The 22,477-nt window shown below is 40.4% G+C and overlaps 1 protein-coding gene across 2 annotated transcripts; it reads right to left on the bottom strand.

Annotated features, from left to right (window-relative positions):
• Nucleotides 1-11,351: 11,351 nt before the first annotated feature.
• Nucleotides 11,352-16,319, bottom strand: SPINK9 (serine peptidase inhibitor Kazal type 9). Of its 2 annotated transcripts, none has more exons than XM_009957162.2 (4): nt 16,256-16,319; nt 14,096-14,115; nt 11,915-12,042; nt 11,352-11,397 (listed from the first exon to the last, which is right to left on the bottom strand). In XM_009957162.2, the coding sequence occupies exons 1-4, from the start codon at nt 16,317-16,319 to the stop codon at nt 11,352-11,354; spliced, it is 258 nt and encodes an 85-aa protein (XP_009955464.1). The 2 variants fall into 2 exon arrangements, with proteins under 2 accessions (XP_009955464.1, XP_086327306.1); XM_086471180.1 differs by having other exon boundaries at nt 14,096-14,127; nt 16,256-16,310.
• Nucleotides 16,320-22,477: the final 6,158 nt, after the last annotated feature.

Raw genomic sequence — 22,477 nt, 5'->3', positions numbered from 1 at the left:
CAAAGATAGCAGAAACCTCTGTTGGCTAATACCTCATACACTCTTCCCACATCTTGGCACATTATGTTCTTGGAAGATTCTTTCAGTACAGGAAAAAGAGCAAGAGAAGGCAGCATACAGCAGGAAAAAAATGCCCCAGTGACAGGAGCACTCTCAGGATAGACTGAATTTAAGCTGAGTTGCTGAAGGAGAGGAACTGGTGTCACTGATGCTATTGCTGAACACAGAACAGTTCATTCTACATATGAGAAAATTTAGACTTTGAGGCATTCAAGGATATCTAAACTAAAATCCAAAGCAAAACAATTAGAAGCTAGAGATGCTGAACAGCCATCAAGAAAAATACTGTTCTGGTCTTGATCAATTTTGAAATGAAATAGCACACTGCATTACATATAGCACTCCACTGAGAAGCCCACAATGTTAAGAGGTTTCTTAAACTAGTATTAGAGCATTGTCTCAATGCCCTGGATAAAAGGAAGAAAAGACCTTCCATTTAGAGCTGGTGGAAGCTATTTGCACATACAAATTTATATTTTAGGGAGGTTTCATAATCTTATTTCTGTAACACAAGTATTATTGAATCAAAAATAAAAGACCTGAGGGAATTAATACATTCCTTTATGCTTTAGAGAAAAAGAGTCTGCAACCCACAGACTCTCAATACTTACCAGTCTGCCAAAGAGATGTTTCTAAGCTTTAATCATCTGAGACAATGAATGTTCTCCATCCTAACTGATGACAAAATTAGGCACTAACTACATATGAAGTGGCTGGCAAAATCCCATCAACATTTCAAAACTTAAAGTTTCTAAGGGAACAACTTATTAAATAGCCATCTAGCTCCAAACAGAAACTTCAAGCTGAGAAAATCTTCCAAACCACATTTACTATTAACTCCTCATTAACAATTTACATATCACTTTTCTTGCATCTGCTCCTACCCTATCAACACAGTTCTTATAAAAATACCTTAGCATACCCAAAACCCCAACATGTTGCTATTTTCTTCCAAAAAGAGTCTTTCTCTCTGTCTGTGTAAGAAATTGGTACCTAATGTCTCACCTGCACCACTGCGTCAGCAGTTAGTATGTTGCTTCTCTCTCCACAGCTGATACCTGACAAAAATGAATCAAAGGGATTCTGACATACAGTGTTCCCGTATGCATGGCAGCAGTATTTTCACCAAATTTGCATTTAAATATCTAGCCTCCCGTTTTTGTGTCTTCGTAGAAATATTATCTTTTAACAAGAGAAGAGAGTTTAGACAAACTTTGAAAGAATGAGTTCTATTTTCTGATATGCATATGCCCCTCTTCACAATGAAAAAGCTCAAGAACGTTTTATAAAAACTTTGGGGTTAGCATAGCACTGATGCTGTGAAAATATTTACTTCTTACTGTTGATACTTGCTGTTTCATTGAAATGCCACCATAGTATCTGTATCCATACCTGAATGTGACAACTCATGTCTGCACTGGCAATGTGTTTGGCCATGAGACATAATTTAAATATGGAGGATTCTGGGACTACATGACTCTTCTGGGACTACATGACTCTTCCCTTTAGTGGTCTCAGCTTGGACAATTACAGACCTGTTTGCAATAGTATAAAGGTCCATAGTGCTCTTGGCAGTCATGGAAGTTTACAAAGTCATGAAATCACTTCTCAGTAGTTCTTTAATTATGGAAGGATTTATGGGAAAAATTATGCATGCATTTGTAAAAAAAAAAAATTGTTGCTATGAACTTGAAGTAATTTCATTTGCAGGAGAAAGTACCTCTCTAGTGGCACTTGGACCCTTCTGAATTATATTTGCAGTTTCATAAATGGGAAATCTGTCTGTTGCCGAGGTGTTTTGGTTGCACTAAGTGGAACTGCCTCATCTTCCCTGACTCTCAGTCACCCAAGGCTCTCTTCTGTTCACATGGCTGATAGAAGCTGAAATGCATCTCTCCTCTCCTTTAAGAGGGTGCGGAGTGTGTTAAAACAACAGGCCTATGAGGCTGTGCTGCAAGACAGAACTCAAAAATAAAAACAGCTTGCAGAAGTACAAAAAATCGAATAGTATAGCATCTCAGTGTCTGTACTTTTCCCTCAGGCAGGCATGGGGTGAAAGGCAGTAGGTACAGGGGTGATATTCTGTGATTTTACAGATTTACAAAGGGAGTAAAGGGAACTGTGTCCTCCCTTAAGGTTCTGATTTTTTTTTCCTGCTCAGACAGGAAAGCTGTGATAAGCATTGGACTCAGAAGGGAGCTCTAGTTAAATATATATTTGGAGTTGGGAGGTGGAAAGAAATTTGCAGCCCCCTGCTTCAAGTTGGGTAGGGTTGGGGTTGGGGTAGGGAACTGAGGGCCTTCAGAACTGGAATTAAACTGGGGTCCTACTCATTGTGGGGGACGGGTGAGAACTGGGGCCACGATGAACTATAATGCAAGGCGTGTTGGGAACTCCCTTGATCTGTCACTCCCCTCTTCGGAAGGGTGTGAGTCCTTCCCTATCGGAATCCTCAAGCCCTCTTGTAGAGTTGCACTGAAGTGTAGTCTGTGGAAGTAAATGCAGCTTTGGGCCTTGCAGTGACGGGCTTGTTCACTGGAAACCAGCTGTGAGAGTGGATAGGGCAGCAGAAACAAACCTGTCCTCCCTTTGGTATGCTCTGTGTCGTGTAAAATCATCTTCCTTCCAGCTGTGCGCAGGAGGGGTAGAGGTGTGCCCGTGGGATGTGCCGTGCTTCTCCCAGGAGGTGGCACCTCAGCGGCGTGGATGGAAAACCAGCCTTCCCCACGCCCACGTTCCTCTACCTTCAGGTGCTGCTTCTGGGAGGTCTGAAGGAACAGCTCAGCCAAATTAGTGTAAACATACTTCTCTGTCGAGGAGGGCTGCTGTTCTTCGGGGAATCATTAACCCTTGGGAATGAGATGCTAGAGCTGTCAAGCTTGTAGCTGATGCATTCTGATTTCCTGCTGTATCTGAGAATATCTAGGCCTAACAGGGGGAAAGCTTCATAACTAGTGATCCCTATGACCATCTTGTGCTGGAATTTTGAAGTCCAGTTAAGAAGGGAAAGAAAGTTTTTTAGATCTTTTCAGTTTTTCAGATTTTAGATGAGTATCACTATGTGGTCTCAATAGTTTAACATACCTCATGTCTCACAGAGTTGGAAAAATGTGCCTTTATGGACAGTTGATAAGTTAATTCATGTAATTTACAAAGCTTTGTATTACCAGAAATTGTCCAAACTGTGAAAGCATTTGTATTCTGTTGAAAATCTTGTTACATGCTTATGAATTGTCCAAGGACATATAGACGCACAGTTTGGCTTACTATTTGAATTTGATACACCTCCTTCTGAGTGATTCCCGAGAAAGATTGCTACTGCCTCAGTTTCCCAGTTCCTCAAGGAGCTGAATCCCAGAACCTGACTGTTATCAGACTTTAATTTTTTTCATTATGGTCTATTTGTCTTCTGCAAAACAGAGAGGAAATTTTGCTTCTTTAATGATTTTTGCAATGAAATCTGTAATATTTGAAACTGAGGAAAGGGGAAAAAAATCAACCAAAAATCTATCTATGGAATTTGTTCAGACATTAGTCCAAAAAACCCCAAAGTCATCATTAGCACAAGTAACGATGGTAAATTTGAATAATATTCTCTGAAGAATATCAGCGTTCATTTCATTTAATTTCACTTTAGTATTTGTCTATTTTGTTTTACATTTATGGCTGCCTCAGTTGAATTGAAGAAAAAAAAGTGAGACAGTGATTAGGGTTGTCATAGTGATACGAGGTATGAAAGCCTAAACAGACCAGAAGAAAACGTGAGCTCCATGCCACAGAGAGTGCTTGGAATAGCCTTTTTGGGAAAGATTCCTAGGCAAGTCTGTCTCACATTTCTTGACAATCATCATGAAGTTTTGTTTTGTTTTTCATGACAGATACATAATTGTCTTCGTGTGGCTTCTTAGACTCAGAAGAGGACCCTCTCTTGTAAGTGAATATGTAGAATCCTATAACCATTTTTTTCTTTAAAAAAAAATCTGTATTACCTCAGTCACCAGTTTCTCTTCCTGCTCCTTGGTTAATACGCCGTATGTGTGTCAGTTGTTACTCGTTACTGAAATACATAGCTTTGGTACTCTGATGTTCTGCGTTGTAGTTGTTGAAGCTTTGGGGAGAGAGGGCAACGTATCTGTTTAAACAGAGCACGTGGGAGTCTGCATGTTGTGTGCAAAAGTAATGGGATAACATTCCAGTCTACTGTTAAAAGTGTCAAATCTGCTAGGAAAAAGTCTTTTTTCTGTCTTTTTCTAAGCTTACATACTAATGCAATCAGAGTTAATTTAGCACCCTATCCTGGTTCTTTACCCATTCCCTTTGCTCAGGACTTGCTTTTAATCCTCTCCCATCTATTTTTTACATTTGAGCCAGCTGAAGAAACTTCCAAAGCAAGAGATTGATATCAAAATGCAAATTCAATAAAAACCTAAACTTCTAAGATGTCTCATTCTTGACACATGGCTGAAATGAAGAATTCTGAGTGTTGAGAACTTCACTGGTATATTGGTGGTGACTTTTTTTTTTTTTTACCAGTTCTCTTTGCAGCTGCAAGTTACAGAAACTTATGGAGTAAGATCTTAGAATCTTAAGACCAAATAGTTGAAAATGTCTTCTGAGTACATTCTCTAAGTTGTGACACTAAGGGCCTGTTTTTTTTTCTCCAAATACTTAGTATTATTGAAAGATTAACAAACACCGAATAACTGTAGTAACTAGAAACACTCAACAAGTATGAAATAACCTTTGAGCTATTTAGTGTAAACAGCCTGAGCAGTATCACGCTGGTTTTAGAGCAGCGTTAGAATGCAGCTCTCCAGGCTGACCAGACGCTGATACACCATAATGAAGCCAGCTGAATGTGAATTATGTTCCATTATAGTTCACCAATCAGTCACCTGGTATTATCTTCAATCCAGAGATGTGGCATTCTGGTCAGATTTAAAGAATGATTTATGCAATGGCAACTGTAGAGCACAGCTGGCAATTTTTCTCTTGCCCTTGATGCCTTTATGAAAGTAATTGCTAGTGTAGGAGTCAGGAGACCTGGATGTTGGTTCTGGCTCACCCATACATCTCTGATATATAAGAGACTTTGATCAAAGTGGCTACATTCTCCCTCAAGAGTTTGCTTTCCAGGTCAATTTCTGAGGTCTTAGAGGCAGGGTCCATCTCTTACATTGAGCATGTGGAGCACGAGTGCTCTTCATCTGCGGTGCTTACATGCTAGAACAATGACAGTAACAACAGTATCGGAAAATACAGTATGGGCTTTATGGACAAGTGAAGTAGCTTTATTATAGCACTGGAATTTTCTTTGTTGTGAATCCAACCCATCTGATTTTCAGGCCTGTGTTTCATTACCTTTTGTCATAGAAGTGAAAAAGAAAATGTCCCAAGACGTTACTGTGAAAGCCCTTCCTTCTCTTCCATGTATAAATGGATACATCAGCGATACATGGGTACCTTAGTGCAGAGTTTTGAAAACTCTAGTCCTCAATGAGTGCAAAATCTGTTCTATTTTTCCATTCAGTGCCAATATCTGGCTACCTCTATTTTATTTTCTGGCAAACAGGATCTGAGCGTGTTTCATCAGCTCACTCAAGCTATGTGCATTTTTCCTTCCCCATAGTTCTATGTCATTGCTCCATCACACAAACTTGACTGTCCAGATTGTCCGGCCGCTTCAGCATTTTATTCAGAAGTCATTTAGAGCAATTTGCAAATCACGATCTTTGCTCTGGTGTGTGGCAAAAGCTGGTATGCCTCTCAGCATTATCTGCAGCTATGGGCCAGCACATGATGCTAGCAGAAGCTGATAAAAAGCACAAGCATTCTATGCTGGAAAGTATTGCTCTCCAGCTGCTCTCATCTACTGTTTTGTGTTAGAAATTATCAGGAACAAATTAGAGTCCCAGGAGTCTGTGGTTGATGCAGAGGTCTGTGGTGGACTATTTTAGACTTCTGACTTACAGGGCTCTGAATCACCCTTGTGGATGTCCATTGACTGCATAGGAAACTTAGTACCTTAGGTTTGGTCGACAAACAGAGTCCGTTAAATATATCAATATACTAAAGCAGAAGGTGTGAATATCCACTTAGACTATAACAAGCCAAGACAGAAGGCAGAAAATATCCTGAATTGTCTGCTGTATTTTCTGACATCATGATGAAACATCAGGGTTTGGCTTTATTTTCTTGATTTGATCTTTGTTTTCTCATTTTGATCTTTCTCAGTCAAGACACATTCAGGGCAAGATGACCTGTTGTAAGATTTTTTTTTAGGTTGACTGTTCAGAACCATAAGACTTTGAGCTGCGAGAAAGTTTTACAATATTACCTTGCTCACTTGTATTCCCACTGCCTAGTTGCTGTGACCTGGTTCCCACATAAACAGAATTCATGGTAGCAGTGGCTTTAGTCTGTGTCCTAGGATAGACAGAAGAATTTTCTGCCAACATCCTCCATTAATTCCTCTCATTCAATACTAAGAGAATTAGGTTCCTTACCTTCTCAGCTTGTCTCTTTTAACAGGAGCTGATGAGCAGTAACGTTCATACTAGCAGATTTTTTTGCTGCCACTGATTTATCTTTAGTTCCAATACCAGCCTACATCCTCATGGTTTATATGTGTCCTAACCCAAAAGATAATAGTCAGAGCCATCTGACTAGACTCTTTCACCAGTCCATGCACACAGCCCTTGATTCTTCCTGTTCTTGTCCCAGAGCTCCTGTGGCTCTAACCAACAGTTTCTTGTTACTGTAGTACAGATTTGCAATTTATCTCTTTACCAGCAACATAACTAATTAGCGTTGGAGGTACTAAAGGGGCAGTCTAGCTAAAGAAGAAAGAAAAAAATGTATTGAAAATACCTGAATAGTCTGGTGTCCCAATGGAGGATTTTTATTGCAATGCTTTTCTAGTCACATGTCTTACCTGCAACTTCAAGGCATGACGACTTCCCTAGACTCTGGAAGATTTTTAGAAATGTCAGTGGTATGTAATGTCCCTTGTTGTGTAATGTTTCTTGGCCGGAGAAAAGTAGAAAAACCTCTGATGTCAGTTTACATCAGTGTTTTCATAATATATGCCACCATTCTAGTGTTCTCCGTCATTTATTCACAGAAGATCGTGCGGGGTTGAGAGTGGGGCGATAACCATATAAACCACTAAAAAAGTCCATATGACATTGTTTGTCTTAGAGTTACAAGGATATCCAGCCTCTTTATTTCATAGAGAAGACAAAAAGATGCCATCTGCACCTAACACTTTGTTGGTGTTTCAGTCAGCCTGCGGGATTCTTGAGTACATGGCTTAGCTAAATACATAGTCTCCTCCACCAAGCAACCATGGGAAAAGAAAGAAGGCAGTATGATCAATGTATGTTTCACTACAGATTTTTTCAGCCAACAGATGTGTTCTTAGAAATCTGCAAAGATTATATTGCTCTGGCTTGTGCGCTAAAGTAAGCCTGAGAAGATCATGAGGAGGAGGAATGGACAAGTGCTCTCCAGCTTCCTTGTTTAAAACCTTCCCTGAGCTTTTTTCTCCTGAAGGTTTCCTCTAATTTTTCCTCAGATTTGTAGTATTGGTCACATTTCACCTTTAGCTTGTGCTAATGTATTTTACTTTCCATAAAAGATAATCCCCTTTGACTTGAATTCCTTTGCTTCTCAGCATCTGATGTCTTCATCTCCAGTATCATCTATCTACTTTCTGTCTTCCCTTTCTCTTTTAGGTGTCAAGGTTGGGGCTAATGGAGAGGAAGAGATGAACAAAATTCAGGAAATATTATGGGATGTGAAACTCTAGTCTATACATGTTGACCTCTGTTTGGTAGATTCCTGTATCACATTGAAACATTGTCCCTTGGTTCTGCTTGATATTTGCTGACCTGCCCATGGTGCTGTCACTGCCACCATCTGAAATGCTTGAACATGCCACGTTTCATCATCTGTGATTTGTTGCATCCATTCTTCACCAATGTAAAAGGAAGGTCTGCTTTCCAAAGCAATCATGACTGTAAATTACATTTGATAATGTGTAACTGCTTCAGCAGTTGGGACAGTCTAATGAAAAAATTGTTTTAAACATATCCATCAGAACATAGTTCAGAGCAGCGTAAACTTTCCACAATCAGAAAATATTAATGATGGAGGGACTAAATAGAGAAATATATGTGATGATAGAAACCTTCTGCCTGTTGAGGCTCTCTTTTTTTTAACTATGAAATGAACATTTGGTTTCACGGAAATGGCCTTTATTAACTAAGCCTTTGTTGACAAAGTGCAAAGATGAAGAATGTAAATGTGTTTTGTTCTGCCAGCTTTTCTGGAATAACATTGATATGTTGGCATTGTAGGGAACTATAGCTTGCTCTTAATGGACTGTGCTTTCTCATGAAGAATGTGACCCCTGAAGATGAGCCCCTCCACCACTTCTCCCCAGACACCCCACACGTAAAGCCTGATTTTATTGATAGAAATACTCCAAGCAGAAGCACAGCCTGGGAGGTACTATGAGGTACTCCTTGCTCCAGGAGCTCTATGTTCCTCACATACTTCTGTCATCTGGCATTCAGAGCAGTGCTCCGTCCTTTGACACATGAAGATGCTAATTAATCCTGACTTCAGTTACAAAGAGAAGGGAGCTGTGGTCTGTGCAGAAACTCTTCATCCATCTTCATTAGTCTCGATGTTTAAGCTTCCAGTTTTATCCTGGCACTTCGCTAAGACTGTTGTTCTAAACTGATAACCTCAGTAGAACATTGAAGTGAGTATCTTCTGCTTATGCGTCACCTAGAAAACAACACGCCCATTTTCTCTTTTCTGAACGATGAGAGTTAAAGCCAAGGTCACAGGTAGCCTCCCACCAGTTTCAGTGGCCTTTGAATGATCTTGAGCGTTGAGTAGGTTTTTAATGTACTAAAAGCACCACTGTCCCTTGGAAAGGAGTCTGCAGCCTCCTACAGTGGGCAGTAAACCCCACTCCATCCCCAAAGCAGACTCCTGTTCTGCTACCTATTGTTTGATGGGACACACAGCAGTGACTCGAACAGCATACATTAATGTTAAGAAATCCATCTGGCCAAGATTTACGTAGCATTTGGTAGCTATTGCTACTTTGCCCAGAAATACAGAAACACAGAACGTTAGGGGTTGGAAGGGACCTCGAAAGATCATCTAGTCCAACCCCCCTGCCAGAGCAAGACCACTTAGAGTAGATCACACAGGAATACGTCCAGGCAGGTTTTGAATGTCTCCAGAGAAGGAGATGCAATGCGTTAGGGAACTGTACAGTCATGAAAGAGAAGTCCCTTGTTAAATACACTCATTATTTAATATTATTTGACATAGAAATGCAGAGTATTTACTTTTTATGATGTTTGCTTGGTTGGAAAACAGCACTCCATTTACATACTTAATTTAGCATTTCATCAATCCTCAATTTTTCCTTTCATTTTTTGCTGTTCTCAGCTTTATCATTCCTCCAGATGTTCCAGATGTACTGAGTGTAATAGGCAATTAGCGTAAAAATAGTTCAATCAGTTCATGTTATAAATCAGAGTAGAGACTAGGGTTACATCAGTGTGTACTAGCAGATTAAACAGAGCCTCTCTCAACCAGAGTAGTTGAGTCTAGTCACCTCTCTGCCATGAAATTATTTTAACTTCCAAGACAAGGCACTTTCACCCAGTTTTCTGTTTGGGAATGGTCCCTAACGTCCCAAGATGTGCCTGAGAACTGTTGGGAAGAATTTTGTTCCAAGACAGGATCATGCTAGGGCCATGCTAACAATTTCAAAGTAAAGATGATGGAGTTCCAGTGCTTACAGCTGGCACAGTTTAATTCCTTGGTAAAGGAGTAGCCTGTGAAAGACTATTTCTTTGGTGGTTAATCAGCATCACAAAGTCCAACAGTCTCTTCTCTACAGGGAATAAGGGTGATGTTCTCAGCTCTGCCAGGAGAAAGAGCACGTACTAACACTGTGGACCACCAAAGCCTCTCGGTCCTTCCATTGGAGAGGGCAGTCTGCCTGATGCTACAGTGACGTTCAGCCAGCAGTGGAATGGCTTGGCTTTTTGGGGTCCTGCCCTCAAAGGCAAGGACATGAGCTGCTTTCCTCATTTTCCATTCTTTTGAAGTAAGAGTCTTACTCCAGCCCAACAAGAGTACCAGACAGAAATGACCAAAAGTTATACCAAATTTCCAGTTCCAAAATTTTCTTTATATGTAAGCCCAGTAAAGTCAGTCATTCACAAGCTTTAATTCTGGGAAAATGTGTTTGCTGACTGACTATTCAAGTGTAAAAGGCATAAAACTGTCTTAATAATGACGGTAACAAGGATGTAAGAGCAGAACAGAAATTTCTTCAGGTCTGAAAGCAACCAGTTTATCAGATGTGAACAGAATCATTAGTGATCACATTTAAATGACAGGATTTAACAGCGACACTGCTATGAAGCTTATACAGTCTTACAGTTTACCAGATTTGCTTCATTTGAAGGAAAAAAAAGAGCCAGATTGTAGGGTAAAATCCAGTAATATGAGGCCATCTAGTTCGTATTATCACTGTTACAACTTTTGTCTTCTAGGCTTTGTTTTTTTGCCTCTGGCCTCAGATTCTGCTCTATGCTTATTTTCTGTGACTTGTGAAATATCTCATCCAATTGTGGATGCAATAAACTTGTTCTCTAGAAAGGTCACCATGGACAAAAAGAAAAGTCAATATTTGTTTTAATAAACATGCAAACTGGGTAGCTAAACACCATATATCAATCAGAATTGTACAAAGTTAGAAGAAAAATGAGAATTTAAAATTTAACTACAAAACTGGAAGAGTCAAAGCACTGCCTAGGAAAGCTGAAGCCTTTGAAAAGAAGTAGCTGCAAAAGTTTCTGGGTAAATGAAAGGAAACACTTCACCAACAAGGAGAGCAGAGGCAATGCCTACACTGACATGTGTCTGCTAAAATCAGGTGGCATTGTCAGAAGATTTGAACTTTAACTGTGGAGACAAATATACAGTGAAGGGCTCATGTGAAAACTAGCTTGCTACAGATGCTCCTGAGAATCCTGAGGAAGTAAGTGCTTTGCAGGGAGGACAGACATACCAATCCCAACACTCTGGAGCAGAGAGAAGCAGCAAATGACAGAGCACAGCTGAAAAGCCTACTTTGTGCTTTGTTTACCATCATCAGAACAGGCAGGGTGGATGAAGCTAAATACGAGATTGTGATAAGGCAGTGTGAAACTGTTCTCAGCACTTGGAATCCTCTGTCACACAGAATTCATTCAGCATACCCCTGCTTGCTTCATATGTAAGGCACCTCTGCTTCTCCTGCAAAGGAAAGGAAGGACAGAGACATTGCAGACAGTAAACTTCACATTATGAACTAAAAACTCTCTGAAGTCCTCAGCCAACAACTTGCTAACAGAGAAAACACTATAAACATTTGTAGCGGACAAGAAGGCACTGATCTGTAAACAATTTTCTTTTAAAAATTATATATTTTATCCATAAAAAGCAAGATATTTCCAGTACCAGTTTTGAATTCTTGTATGACCTGATTTGGGTCCAGGTGCCTTGTTAGTCCTGTGTTGCTCACTGGACTCTTCTCTTTGCTGTCCAACTTCTACAGTTTCTGCTAGAGTAGGAAGTTGCTCACACAAATACCAAGGTAATTTGTTTAGATCATTGGACCTTATTTCTGGGAGAAGTAATTAGTCTATAATTAAGCAAAGCACTAGCGACCCTGAAAAGAATGGTAGCACTTAGGTGGAATGGAAATATCTGATAATTCAGCTAATCTCAGATTTTGGCTTAATCAGGAGTAATTACATAGTATTGTACTTACAGAATTGCTTTGCAGAAAGAGCATTTGTTGTTATATGTTTTTCCGTCAGAGCCACAAAAAGGTTGATACAATCTTTCACAGTAAATAGGTCTTCCCCTCTCTAATGTCTTGTACTCGCTGCAGTCTACCTGCAAATACATTGTCATTTTTCTTTGAACCCATCTTTCTAATGTTCTCCATTCACCTACAGAAATAATGACTCTATGAAATTTTGGACAAGTTTGTCAGCTGCTCTAGAGCAGCACAGTCAGTGGGGCTCCGCCATCTATCGTAGCTGAGCCTAAGCCTCAAAAGAGAAACATCCCTTCTGACAGAGATGTGTGTGATTCTACCCACGTCAGGTACTGAGCACCTTCCGGGACTTTGCTGTCTCTCTGAATAAGAATATATTCACTGGAAAAAACACAACCCCTTTTCCATCTACAGAAAAGTCTTAATATTTTTTTTCCTACCTGATTGCAATTGTCATTAAATGCAGGTGAGACTAGGCTGGAAGGGTTTCTGTCTCTTTATTGCACAAGTATCAGCTCTTGGTGCTTTTTACAGTGGTGAAAGGATCTGCCTGGTCAGAATTAAGTAGAGTCCTATTTAAGTGTCAGCATGAAAAGAAATTGTTGAAAGGCCCTCATCCAGTCCTGGGACTGTATTCATTACAGACTCATATATGAGAGTGGGAGTGCAAACTAATAAAAGAAATAACTGAAATGCTCCTGTCCTGGTTTTGGAACTCAGTCTCCTCTTGTCAAATGAATGTCATTCCTGGTATTTGACAAGTAAGGAGTTCTCTTTGCAGTGCATGTATTCTATTTAACGTGCTGTTTGTCATCCTCAAAAGCTTGCCCAGGAGCTCACCTGTCCTTATCGGTGCTGTTGTAACTGAAATTGGTTCAGCTTTTTTTGCTGCTAGTCTAGTGACGATTTAAAGCAGATTAGTCTTTGGAGGATCGCTATGACTGGAGCTGTTCCTTTCTGAAGATCCAGCCAAAGTACGTGTTATAAATGTACATATTTAAAACAAAACGCAGCCTTGCTATTCTCTTGTTATGGCCTGATTTTTTCCCCTTCATTCCAACTCTTAGTGAAGAGCAGGAATATTTCTTCAGCCAAATCCCAGAATTTATCATAGATTTTATGACTGTTTTTTTGCCCAGGGTCTGTAGGTGGGTGAAGTGAGGAGCTGAGTGCAGTCAGCCCCTTCAGCAGCTCAGCCCCTGTGTCATGGCTCAGCACAGACTGAGAGGTCTCCACTGACAAAAAGATGTTAGTTTACCTAGGTTTTTCCTTCATTTGGTACTTTCCCTCTCCTCCAGAGCCCTGGCTGCTCACACAATTCACACTCTGTGGCTGGAAAGCAGGAGGCAGCACACCTAGCCCCAACTGCAAAAGCAGGTCAGAGACCTGACATAGCTGACAGGTTTCCACAACAGACCCCAGCAGAGGCAGTGGCATGGAAGGGAATCTCTGTAGCTTGTAACTTACAAATTAAAACTGGTCAGCCACCAACTTGTGAGAGGCAAGGGCCAGCTAGCAAAAAAAGCTAGGAACTAGATGAATTTGCCCCATATATGTATGTGTAACAGCTGGTAAAATGTGGAAGATAGTTTGGTGTGGAGAGTGGAACAGGCTCCTCCTGGAAAAGGATGTATGTCTTGGTGTAGTTTTAGGCATCAGAGGCTGTATATGTTGTGCTAGTAAAGGACCAGCTCTGTGTGTGAATTTCCACTCCCTGCTATGTCCACTGGACTCCCAAAGGGCTTGTCTCTGCCATCTGCATAAGGAATTTTATTGCTTAGTGCCTCATTTCTTGCAGAGGTTGACCCCAGGATGGACACTCCAGCACAGTCAGAGAGAAATTAAAATCTCTAGGTACATGATTTAGGATCTGAAAATCATCAAGAAAGCCTTACAGTATCATCACCAGATAAACATTAAAAAAATCTTCATATCTCTGACTTAACATTTGGCCTTGCCCAGTTTTTTGCCCAGACTGCATTACGTGTAAAAACATCGGAAGTTGTCAGGACAACTGTGTGGAAACCACGTATCTCAAACTCTGGGATTTCTCTCTGAAATACTTTATCAGCATTTAATTTATGTTTAGTATGGTCTTTTAACCTCATGGACCTCATGTTGGCATAAACTACATATTTTTATCCAGAAATAAAGCAGAAAATGACTCACCTCATTCTCTTTGGCAGCATCTGCAACATAAACAGAATCACAACAGGTAAAATAAAAAATATTGTTGAGCATTCAGTATGCAGCTGGGCTGGTTTCATTAGTATCAGCCCTTCCAGCAATACCAGGTCACTTAACTCCTTGAAATTAAATACTGACATAGTTTTTCTGTGCTTAATAAGATACAGGTGTCAGGACCTATTAAACAAGTGAGCTTGATTGTTTACCTGAGAAATCTGTATCAGCAACTAGAACAGCCTTTATTGTCAGAGGCAACGGAGGTTTTTGCTCCCCTTTTTCACCAGAGAAAGACGGAAGGCGCAAGAGTCAATATTACGTTCAATGGCTCGTCTGTTTAGGATGAACTAGTTGTTGAGCATGACTGTGTTTTACTTCCCATGTTTATTAAAAAAAAAAAAGTCATATGCGGCTGTAAGCAAATTACACGGTCCTTTTATACTTTGACTTTCTGTCAATAATGAGCATATCTTCATTAAAATATCATAGTAAATATATATAATGATGATAATGCAATTTGGATCATAATACCACTTTAAAAAGTGGTTTCCCTTGCCAGTCGTTATGGATTCTAAACTATTTGGGAGAAGGATTGGTTCCTATTTTGTATACACATGGCATCTAACATAATGAAGCCCTGTTCTCAGGTGGGGCTTCAAAAAGCTCCTTCCAAACAATGATAATTATGCCTCCCAGAAAGTAATGAAGTAACATTGGCGTGTCTCCATTATGATGACACATTTGTTACTTTCTTTAGGAATGTATTTAGTTCTTCTCTTGTCCTGTAATTGTCATTCTGTGGCTTCCAAGGGATAAAGTTATCAGGCAGAGTCTTCTATACAGAAGGAGCAGGAAGAAAATGCATAATGATCTGAAAGGCAATACAGCTCTAGCACTTGTCTTTCTGACTCAATGTAGCTTTTTTGGATCTTTTTAAAGGGATTAAGCTTTCTACTTAAACTTCCTTTCAAGGGGCTGCTTACATCTCCTCATCAAATAAAGTTGTCCAAGGTAAAGAAAACTAGCATAAATAATGCCCTGTGTCAAGTTTTAGTCTATGTCACCAGAACTTTGACTGAATTTTCATTATTTTGGAATTGGATCAGATTTAACCCATTTCCACAGAAACATTAAGGTGTTATTTTTTTCCTCTGGTAACCTTTTAGTATCCACTATGTGTTGGGGAGCAAGTGCAAAAAAGATGTGGCTCAAAAAGCATTGATCCATGAAGTTTTAATGCAGACAAGATAAACTAGAAGGTTCAGAGAAGGGATTTGCTGAAATTCTTATGAAAGCAATATTTGTTTCTTTTTCCACAGTTAATAAAACACTGTTTGAAAGAACAGTTTCCATCAAAAGCATGCCATATCATTGAAATTGACATTTTTCATAAGAATTTTGAGACCATATTCAAAGCAAACTTTTCAGAGGTATTCAAAATGGAAAAAGATTATTTTGTTTCATAATTTTGTTTTTGTTTTAACATTTTCATTGTTTTGCTTCTTTAACATCCATAATGCTGTACCACTAGCAGAGAGGTATGGACTCTCCTCTTTCGGTTATTCTAAATGTACTTATTTTTCTGTATCTTTCTTTTTTTTTTTTTTTATTGCAAGATTTTGTTAAAGAAAAAAAAAAAAAACAAGTGAAGGTTCAAGAAATTCTTCCCCGCTCCCTATTTTACTGTAGAGCCACCTCCACCTGTACCTCAAAGCCCTCTCCAGCCTGGCAAACTAACATCATAAAGAGGTTATTCACAGCCACATTATGTGGCCTGTGCATAATCAACTGTCTCCTGCTTGCTCAGTTTGGCAAGAAAAGGACCTCATCAGCTCCAAGCTCCCTGCTCAGATGGAAAAAGACCCCAAGCAGGTAAAAACCTGCTTTAATTCTGAGGCTTTACACTTCACTTTAGTTACACTGCAGAATGAGCTCTGGTTCACACCGCCATCAAAGAATAGCTTTTATCTGCTCCACTTGGCACCTGTAAAGCTGGTGTGATATTGCTTGCTAAATAGCACACAGGCATAAAATTTCCCTTGCTCTCTCCTGCCTAAGTCTAGCAACCATTGCTTACTGTCCGAGCAGACTGAGAATCTTACCTTAGAACTATAATATATAAGGAAGTAACAAAAGGTCACTCACTTGCTAAGCAAAGAACTGCCAGGGTGAGGAGTACAAAGGCGCCTGTTATCTTCATGGTGGACATGGGTTCTTGACCAGTTTCACAGCCAATTTGTGCTCTAAGTATTTCAGTACGCTTAGCTTGAGTGTGTATCCGTGTACCTGTGAGAGCAGGTATATATGTATGTGTGTGTATACAGAGAGCGGGAACCCTGATGATGAAATCCCCCTTGTAGAGAAGGTAATTAGAAGAAGGTGTTGCCCATGGGTAGTATCAATAAGAATGTCTTCTGTACAACATGAAGGTCATAAGTACAGGGCGAAGATGAGCGTCACGGCATGGATTGTGTTGATAAAGGAGATGTACTGTACTTTGCCTAATCCCCTTGCCTAATTAACTGTTTCCATTAGCGAGCTCAAGGAGTGACTCAGTAAGGTGGTTCTGTTATTGTCATATTGACCCTTGGAGATGAAAAAAATTCCCAGGGAAAAAAAATAATTCTTACTGGGTGCATGCCAAAAGGTTCATACCAGTAGAGCTGAAATGCTTAATTCCTGTTCTCTTGAAATTTTGGAGACCTTTGTCGCTAGCTGTGGATAGAGATGATGCTGGTTATTATGGCCATGCACTGATCCCTTTCAGACTGCTCTGTGATACTAGTTGCTGCTTGGAAAAGTTTATGTTCCACGTGAATACCCTCATCTTCACGTACAGCCCAGAAGATCCCCAGTCTTTCAGAACCCTTCTGCCTTTAAAGTTCTACCAGTTTAAAGAACAGAAACAATGCTTTGAGACAGAAGGAGCAAAGGTACCGCATTGCACTGCCTAGCAAAGAGAAGTGATGAGTTTACAGCCATTGTGAATCCTAGCTCGGTGTCATGGAGCTATGGAGAAGATCCTTTTACCCGCCCATCTTCTCCTTTGTTGCTATTTCCAGCACAATAGGTGTCATATCTATTGTGAGATTCTTTAAATGAATCCAGCATACCAGTGTGTTAGTGACTTAATCAAGAGGCATAATTTTCTGGCTTTTATGATACAGACTGAGGGTAGAGTCACAATGGGAAACTCAGTCTTAATTTTCATGAAGTTCAAGTGATGTGGAGTTTTGAGCCTATAGTTTTGTTCAAACCCATCCTTCCACAATGGTCTTCTCTTCGATTTGCAATGTAGATGTGCAAATTGTCTCACTATGAAAGATCCCTGCATACCATTACAATTCACAGTATTTCAGTGATGACCTTCCCTACATTGCAAGATAGCCTGGGGCTTTTTCCCCACGCAGGAGGTAGGGTCATATGTGCTTATTTCTCTGAGACAAAGAGACTGAAAGTTCTTACAGAAAAGATTGTAATAGGTCAAGTAGACCTTGGGCCCCACTAACTCATCCCAGGAGGGATACGGATCATCTTGTCTTTAAGGAATGGTGATGAATAAATGGTTAATTTCTCATCACTTAATGGGACAAAAAAACTAGATGACATCAAATTCCAGTTCTGGGATAGGTAAAGATCTGGTTTGAGGTTGAGGCTTGTAGTTTTTTTTTTTTTTAAAATGCCCTTACTTCAGTAACTTCATTTAAATTTTTCTTTGTTCTTAACTTGGACATCTGTGCATATTCCTGTGAGGTGGAGATCACAAAAGCCAGGCTGTGATTTAAACTGGGATAGGTCTGGATTCTGCTACTTCGGGATGTCAGTGAAATTTTCATTCTGGAAATGAAAAACTTTGCTGAAGAGCCTGGCATAGAGCATGTATAAACTCATGGAGAATATTCAGGACATGTTCACTGACTGATGGGCAATTACCAGCATTAGGCAACAAAAGCAAAACCCAAAACAACCAGAAGGTACTCCTAGTCTGAATAGTTTTGAGCAAACAAGACTCTTGATACCTTGAAACTGTAAAACTACAGCCTGACAGAACATGCAGGTTCCTTGACATTGGTATGAGGAAATCTGCCACTTTGGTTACACTCTCTTGCCTAATATGGTGCTACAGAGTGTACTGTTTGATGCAACCTCAGTATCCATCCCATCTCTCTCGTGGAAGAATATAAACATCTGTTTGCGGTTTCCTGAGGACTAGTGTAGAAAGGAAGAGAGCATTTTTGGAGGTTGGAGGGGGGCTAGTGAGGGAGGCAGATTTTGCATTAGATTTTCCTTAGCGTTTGAAAGTTGCCTTGCTATTGGAGAGATTCCTTATGCTTATTCTATGTCCCAGAGCAGGAAAGTCATGGTGAGAATGTTTTCTTTCTGGTAAAGTTTAGGTGTTTTGATTAGGCATTTTGAATCAAATTAAGATTAATTTTTTGAGCAGTGGACCTTAAGCTTTGTAGTGCTTGCCCAGACCACTCAAATAGGAGTGATACAGTTCTGATAAGAAGCTGTGACATATTGAGGGTGTTCAAATAGCAACTCACTACAAGCGGGGCACAGCAGGGGGTCAGCCCAAGTTCTGAAGACTTTTGCATTTTGAAATATCAAATCTGTCTTGAAGCTTTGAGAAGAAAACTGCCATACACAGAAAGCAACAGTCTGTTTCACTTTCTGCTGTGAGGTAATACTTATATGCAAAATCCCCAAATTAATTTCGATAAAAAGCAATGCCACAAAGGATTTTTTGCAACTCCAGTTTAAAAGGATGTAGAAATATTTCTGTACCTCTATGCCTCGCTTTAAGAATGGGCAGAATTCACGTTAGCTGACTGGAGAACATAGTCACTGTTTGACTGAAAAAATGCTTCATCTGAGATGCCTTTCTGTCAAGGCTTGCAGAGGCTTGTTGTTTGCCCTGGTAGTCTTCATACGGAGCTGGTCTGACAACCTGAGACTTGACATCCTCAGGTAGGCCAAAGGTTCATCTGGGTCAGAGTGCTGTCTTTGAGAACATTCAGCAGCAGATTGAGAGGAGAAGAGAGTGGTTCTTCTCTGGGTGGACAAGTTGGACCTGAGGCGGTGGTTTGCCCCTATAATGAACAAGTCCAGCTCTGCATACTGGTCTGTGTTAGTAAGAATGTAATTATCAAGTCAAAACCAGCAATATTTCCCCCTGTTCAGCACTTACAAGGCTGCATCTGGAGTCCGTGTACAGTTCTGGGCTTCCCAGCACAAGAAAGACACTGAAATACTGGATCAAATCCAGCCAAGGACTGACAAGATGTTTAGAGGGAGGAAGCACATGTCATACTAGGAAAGGCTCAGTTTGAAGAAAGAAGGTAAAGCCTCACTGTTGTCTTCAGCTACTTTATCGGGAGTACAGAGAAGACAGGAGCCAAACTCTTCTCGGAGGTACACAGCAGAAGGGAGAGAGAGAATAGTGCAGCAAGAGAAATTCCAATTAGGTGTGAGGAAAACAGATTTCACAACGAGAGTAGTCAAGCATCGGAACGAGTTGCCCAGAGAGATTACTGGAGATATTAAAAAGGGGATCTGTTCTAAACTGGCCATGGTCTGGTGGTGGGGCAGGGATGGGGAGAACCGGGTGACCTCCAGTGGTCCGCTCCAACCTGAACCAATTCTGTCATTCTCATTGGCGAATGTCAACTGCTGCTGGCAGCCAGATGCTTAGGGACTTTGTGGCATGTTGTATTTGTCCTTGTGAGTCCTAGCATTCCTAGATTTGGCAAAGCAGACACAGACAATAGAGTAGCACATTGGACTGATTTTAGCTACTTGAAAAAAAAACGTTATTTGTTGGAAAACAGGTGTTTGGGTCTGTTTAGTAATAGCTGCTTCCCAGAGTTGGATAAATAACGACCTAAAACTAATTCTGAAATTTATTGTAAATACTCTGTTTGGATTGGAAAATTATGAGTGAAAGTTTGGCCTCATCAGCAAACTCGTGCTGGTTTCCATTGAGCTGGGAGGTACCATTTGAATATGTATGTATGTTAATTGTGGGCCTCTGATAGTTTTCTACTTTTATCAGTGTATCTTGTCTTTTCCCAACTTCTTACCTCCCCAAGTCGTTATTTTGAAGCAGAAAAAGCAATGACTTGGAGAACAAATGTTTATTCACTTTAATCGACCTGTTACTTCTGATAAAATGTTAGTGCATATTTTTCTGAGAGTGAGAACATTTGTCACGTTTATTGATATATTGCTTTTATTTTTGGAGCCCCGAATGGAGTACAACTGTGATGCCAAATATGCTGCTGCAGCAGGTCATTAGTTAAGTGCCTGCGTTATTCCGCAGGGGAGGATGTTATCTGCCTGCACTCCAGGAAGCATTGGTGCGCAGTAGCTCATATGATGGAGTGCCCCACACTGAGGACGTCAGCAGTGCTGGAAAAACGGCCCGTGGAACAGCTAAACCCCATTCTCACACACCGTGTGTACCTGGGAAGAACGTACAAGCCAAGTCAGATACCGGTATGGTCATGAGCGGGAATTCAGACCTCTTGGTGCTTCCAGTGAATGTTTATACGCAACCCGGGACAGGCTCCTTCAGTTTGATGGTGTGTGGGTGGTTAGGGTTGTCCACCCACCTGCAATTAATGTATCAGACTTTTAAAGTCTTGCTCAATGGAAGATCTGAGAGCCAAGTGGTGTGTTTCTTCAGGCATCAAACTGTGCCAAAACATTTGGGTATTTGCCTGAAGGAAGGTGAGTTTCCCATTTTCAACACCTTAAGAAAGATCAAAGGAGCCTTTCTTTAAAATTGCAGGTATCGAGCTGGGACAGATTCCAGCTGAAGGTTTCATGTGTTATTTTAGAAAGTAAAAAAAGCCCAACATCATGGCTCTCTGAAAGGCTGATCTTTATTCTTTTTCTTTGTATCTTTTGAGCTCTTTAGGAGAAATTAAAAGCCTGTGATACCTACTGTTGTGCAATTAGCTTGTGAATCCTTTGAGTTACTTACTGTCATACCATTGATGTTTCTGACTGACTTGATTCTTCACAGATATATGTAAAGCAGGCATTAACAGCTTAACGCTTAGCACTGAATGACTTGGACAATCAGCAATGAATAGGACTTCTTTTAAATTGCCTTCTGTTTTGTGTTTTAAGATGTAATTTCCAGGTGTTTAGTACTTTGAAGCTCTGTCACACTGGAGTCAGTCAAACTGAAATATTTGAGCACAGGTTTCTTGGGTCTTTTCATGTCTCAGAACAAGGTTAGAGGACATGCATTTGTTTTGCCTCTATTAAGAACATTATAGCTTTTATAAAAGAGAAGCTACAACTTATGAAGAATTGGGAAAAGATGAAGGCCGACACGGGAGGAGGGGTGGATAGGAAGGATTTGGACTGGAAATCTGTGTTCTCTCACAGAAGCCCTTGTTAGACATAAGTCTTTTTTTTCCCCTTTTGCTGTTAGCAGGTGCCTGCTTACCCAGCTCTAATGGCTGAAGCACTTAGAGGGTAGCAAGCTCCTACTGCAATCTGTTAGTGCCTCATTAAGTAAAACAAGTATTTGTAAAGCATTCTTTAACATGAGGAGCACCCACAAAAAGCCCTGGAGGAAAATAGTCAGTCTCTGTTCAGTGCAGATTTAGGGAGGTGTGGCAGGCAAAACCTAAAGCACATGTTGAGTGATGAGTATGAGTAGAAAGCTGGAGGAGCTGCCCCTTCCCGGAGAATGGTGCCTCACCGAGTGAGACCGGGGTTCAGCAGAAGACCTATTAAGTGTCTATATGATTAATGACTCTCGTACTATTGGGGCCTCAGGAATAAATGTAGTTCTATCATTGTGTTATTTCAGAAGCCTTGATTTTGCAATCTAAAGTTGGGGGGGGGGGAAATTTGTACAGTGTGCAGCCTGATTGAGTCTTTGTATTGTGACATTTATAAGAAGGTTTCCAGATTATTTGCAGTGCAACAAGGAGAGGAATAAAAAGCAAAGTACAAGGATTAACTGACTCATCAACTATTATTTTCTTGACTGGATGGAATATGCTAGAAAATGATCTCCAGTGTACGGAGCCACTGTACTGAATATTTGTGCCGTGATATTCACAGCTTTTTATACAAACTAGAGAGTTCCTCGGAGATGGGAGCCTGTCTGACAATTTCTAGAGCAGATGTTCAGAGGCACTTGGATCCGTATAAGGCCCAGGAAGTGGATAATCAAGGACTGAAGCCAACTTTATGTCTTAGAGAGCAGCCATCTTCCTATTAACTTGATTTCTGCAGAAAAAGGGACAGTTTAAAGCTGTGCTTTGTTATTTTTCTGAAGAATCTTAGACAATGACTTTCCTCACTTCCAGCTCCTCCTTACCTCATGATCTATGCCAGAAA

Source organism: Leptosomus discolor, chromosome 10 (genome assembly GCF_034619465.1).
Source record: "Leptosomus discolor isolate bLepDis1 chromosome 10, bLepDis1.hap2, whole genome shotgun sequence".
Taxonomy (NCBI): domain Eukaryota; kingdom Metazoa; phylum Chordata; class Aves; order Leptosomiformes; family Leptosomidae; genus Leptosomus; species Leptosomus discolor.
Note: the sequence above shows the minus strand (reverse complement) of the source record. Positions and strands in the feature narration are given on the sequence as shown.

What these genes read in the sequence shown, in the direction of transcription:
- SPINK9 (XM_086471180.1), bottom strand. Translation starts at nt 16,310, where the DNA reads ATGAAGATAACAGGCGCCTTTGTACTCCTCACCCTGGCAGTTCTTTGC. An exon ending in GGCAGTTCTTTGCTTAGCAA is followed by an intron (nt 14,128 to 16,255) that starts GTGAGTGACCTT and finishes GTTGTGATTCTG; the next exon opens with TTTATGTTGCAGATGCTGCC. An exon ending in ATGCTGCCAAAGAGAATGAG is followed by an intron (nt 12,043 to 14,095) that starts GTGAGTCATTTT and finishes ATGTATTTGCAG; the next exon opens with GTAGACTGCAGCGAGTACAA.